This window comes from Vigna radiata, chromosome 6, assembly GCF_000741045.1.
Source record: "Vigna radiata var. radiata cultivar VC1973A chromosome 6, Vradiata_ver6, whole genome shotgun sequence".
NCBI classification, from domain to species: domain Eukaryota; kingdom Viridiplantae; phylum Streptophyta; class Magnoliopsida; order Fabales; family Fabaceae; genus Vigna; species Vigna radiata.
Genome location: NC_028356.1, coordinates 17946685 through 17950517, shown reverse-complemented (window position 1 = coordinate 17950517; position 3833 = coordinate 17946685). Strand labels below are relative to the sequence as shown.

General features: G+C 36.1%; 1 protein-coding gene across 1 annotated transcript in view; it reads left to right on the top strand.

The window, feature by feature from the left end:
• LOC106764767 overlaps nucleotides 1–3148 on the top strand; it is a 34909-nt gene extending 31761 nt beyond the window's left edge. The window contains exons 7-8 of the mRNA XM_014649146.2: nucleotides 2157–2360; nucleotides 2764–3148. Of these exons, the coding sequence (XP_014504632.1) occupies nucleotides 2157–2360; nucleotides 2764–2823 (264 nt within the window). The 3' untranslated portion in view covers nucleotides 2824–3148. The remainder of the gene's footprint in view (nucleotides 1–2156; nucleotides 2361–2763) is intronic.
• The last annotated feature ends 685 nt before the right edge of the window (nucleotides 3149–3833 follow it).

Genomic DNA, 3833 nt, shown 5'->3' with positions numbered 1-3833 from the left:
ATACCCAGAAGTAGATTTTCTATCAGTAATAGAACCTGCATAGTCAGCATCTGTATATATCTTCATATTCAATGTGTCTTCCTTTTTGAATAATAGTCCCTTTCCTGGACTTGACTTCAAGTATTGGAGAATTTTGTCAACTGCTTGCATATGTCTCTCTCTTGGATCATGCATAAATTGGTTGACTACACTAACTGCATAAGCAATGTCTGGTCTTGTGTGTGATAGATAAATCAATTTTCCCACCAATCTCTGATATTGGGCCTTCTCTACAGGAGCACTTTCTTCACTTCCAATTTTGTGATTCTGTTCTATAGGAACAATTGAGGTTCTACATCCCAACTTTCGTGTTTCTTTGAGGAGATCAAGTACATATTTCCTTTGGGAGATGAAAATTCCATTCTTGGAGTAGGCAACCTCTATTCCAAGAAAATATTTGAGTTTTCCTAGCTCTGATACCATGTTAGAAGTGGACTTTAAGCCTAACTCAACCCCACAAAACCGGCTTGTAGGGTGAGGTTTGCACCCACTTATATGCATTTAAATGGCCTCATCTCTAGTCGATGTGGGACTTCCAACACACCCCCCCTCACGCCGAGATATATACATCTCGAGTGTGGGATTAAACTTTTTAATGAGTGGTCCGATAGCAGCCCGATAGCGGGTGGAACAACATGCCCAACGACAACAGAAATCGCTAGGATGGGCTCTAATCATGGCTCTGATACCAAGTTGAAAATGAGACATTATTATTCTCAAATCATAAAAAATACATTCTCAAACCTTCTATTTGTAATAATCTAGATCTCCTAAAGAGGGAAATAGGGAAACTAGGAAACCTAGGAAAAAATAAAATAAAATAAAATATTATGTATCTATTTCCTCTAATTAGGAAGATTCTACAAATATTATCCCATATTACAACAATAAACATACAAGAGATGGTACTTATCGAGTTGGTGATTGGGTTTTACTAAAAGTCCAACCTTACCGATTCAAATCGTTGGTCAAAAGGCCCAATGAGAAGTTAAGTCCAAGATTCTATGGTCCTTATCAGATTCTGGAATGAATTGGCCAAGTAGCCTATAAGCTGCTACTTCCTCTACACAGCCGCATCCATCCCATGTTCCATGTATCATTGCTAAAGCCAGCTGTACGAATAATGGCTACATTCCAACCTTTGCCTCCTATGTTATCCGAAGATTACATATTGGAGCTCACACCAGAAAAGCCGTTGGATACTCGCCTCAATTCCAAGGTTGAATGGAAATGGCATCAACATCTGGACTTGGAGAATAGCTGGGAATCTGCTGCAACATTCCGGAAGGAGTTTTCATATTTTCCCCTTGAGGGCAAGGTGGGATCTTCACGGGTGGGATAAAGATAGGTTGGGTCAAGACAGGTTTGGCATTGTGAATAAGAGGGTGGGGTGGGGTAAAGATAGGTTGGGTCAAGACAGGTTTGGCATTGTGAATAAGAGGATGGATAAAAAGAATAACTGAAAATGACAATTGTAAACCTCCGGTAGATTTATATTTTTTCATGTAACTGTCCATTATAAATAGTCCGGGGAGTGGGAGTAAAAAGGTTGTTGAGTTTTCTAAGGAAAATAGGAGATTGGTGGAGAGAGGACCTCTCGAAAGTCCTTCAAGAATGTTGTTCTTCCTGTTTCTACCACATTGGCAGAAACATTGTTGTTCCTAATAAAGTTTACCAAGAAGTTGTCTTGGTGTTTGTCCGTAATACTAATTGTGTCTATCAACGGATAATGCAGGAGTGTCGTTATAGGCTAGAGTTCAGTACATGGATTTCAAAGTTATCTGAATGGTGACTGTATTTTCTTCCAAGATTTCTATACAGCAAAACGTCCTTCCATCTTATTGCAAATCGAATAGAAAAAGCAAAAATACTTACGTGTAGTTCTCCAGGTGCAGTTTGTACTAGTTACAATTAGAATTAAAATTTCACTTTGATAAGTGCTAAATAAAGTTTTACATTAAAGGATTATGCATTATACAAGATGAAACCCCAATTTTAAATGGAGAACAATACGAACTACACAGTTGAATATTAGTTTTGTTCGTACAATTGTAATCCTGTCTTGCATGAGAGTGATGCCTTTGTGTAACAAAGTAAAACTTGGAAGTGCTTTTCAGGTTATTGAATCTTTTCAACTTAAAATTAATGAGGACAAGCTAATGTCGAGGTGCACAAAATGCAATGGAACTTTTATTCAGAAGCCACTGACAACTGAAGAAGCTATTGAAGCTGCGAAGGGTTTTCAAAGAATTCCAAATTGCTTATTTGACAAGAATTTAGAGTTTTGGCAGTGCATGGACTGTCACCAACTTTATTGGGAGGTACTGTTTACCAGTTCAATTTCTATCTAACAGTGCCGAATCCCTTATTTTCATTGGCGTTATTTAATTTTACTTAATATTTTTTGGAAGCTTTACAAGCTTTACAGTATTGTTTTTTCTTTACCCCTAGCTTATTGATGGATCTATGCATCATTTTTGACATATCACGGCGGAATTTTCAATTAAATTTGGAATGTAAGATTTTAGTCCTATCTATCATCAGGACATGCAAATGGTATAATAACTAGACTAATAATCACGCAAGTACTTGGGGGAACTTATTCTCAAGAGAACTAATCGCTGTAAAACAATGATGGTTATATTTTCCTTCTAGATTGTAGATATGTTTTTGAAACATGACCAACTTTCTAACTTGCATACGTTGTGCCTGTTCTTTATTCAGGGAACCCAATACCATAATGCAGTTCAGAAGTTCATTGACATTTGCAAGCTGAGTGACTAATTTGAGCTTCGCTGTGATATGCACTCGAGTGAAGGTATCATCGAAAAGCTTTACACCGAAGAAAAATGTCATTTCACTCCAAAGTGCCTTTCCACACATTGATTTGGCCATCACCACTTGTCGCCCCAACTTTGTTGTTCCTGTATATTCTGCTGAAAAATTCAAAGGGAAAAAGGAATATTAAAAATTAGTAGTGAAATCCCATGTGTAACACATTCGCACCCCGTAATTTCGCACTTGTTTTTGGCGATTTAGTGTTCTCTATCGGTTTGTGAATTTTAACAGGATTTCATTAGTGTTTTATTGGAATTCTCTTTTTTAGGAATGGAAGTTACCAAGACATTAATAAATAGACTAACAAATATTGGGAACTGGACTTTTTGCAGTAACCCTAACGTCAAGTAGTAATAATTCGAATTAAAACATGGCAAGCCGAATAATGATAATTGTAATCACCTATATTGTGGTTTAGGTTGCTTCTTCCTACACTTTCATAATTTCATTCTGTACTTTAAAATTCTAATTTCATCCTCTAGTTTACTATTTTCATTGGGTTGTAGAAGGCCCAATTCAAAAATGTTTTAGAATGCACAATTTTGAATATAAATTTTGTATTTTAGAGTGTACATTCCAAAATACAATGATTATATTTTAGAAATTTAAAATACAAAATTTGTATTTTGGATTTTGTAATTTGTTTTGGTAGGAATTTAGGGTCAAGAAACATATCTTTCTGTCATTGCTTTCTCTATGTTCTGACTTTTGATCCTATTGTTCCAAGTTCTCCAAGTTCTTCGAGTTTGAGCCGAGGGGTAGGATACTTGCAAAAGGCACTCTGACGCTCAAGTTAGGCGTGTGTTCAAAGAGTTTTTGTTCACAATAGAATCTTCAGTGCTTTGTAAGAAGTAAGTACTCAGAATAAGTTATCTGACATTCTTGTCAAACATATATTTATAAATACTAAAATGAGTTTATCCTTAGGTCTCACTTATTACAATAAACGGTTAATA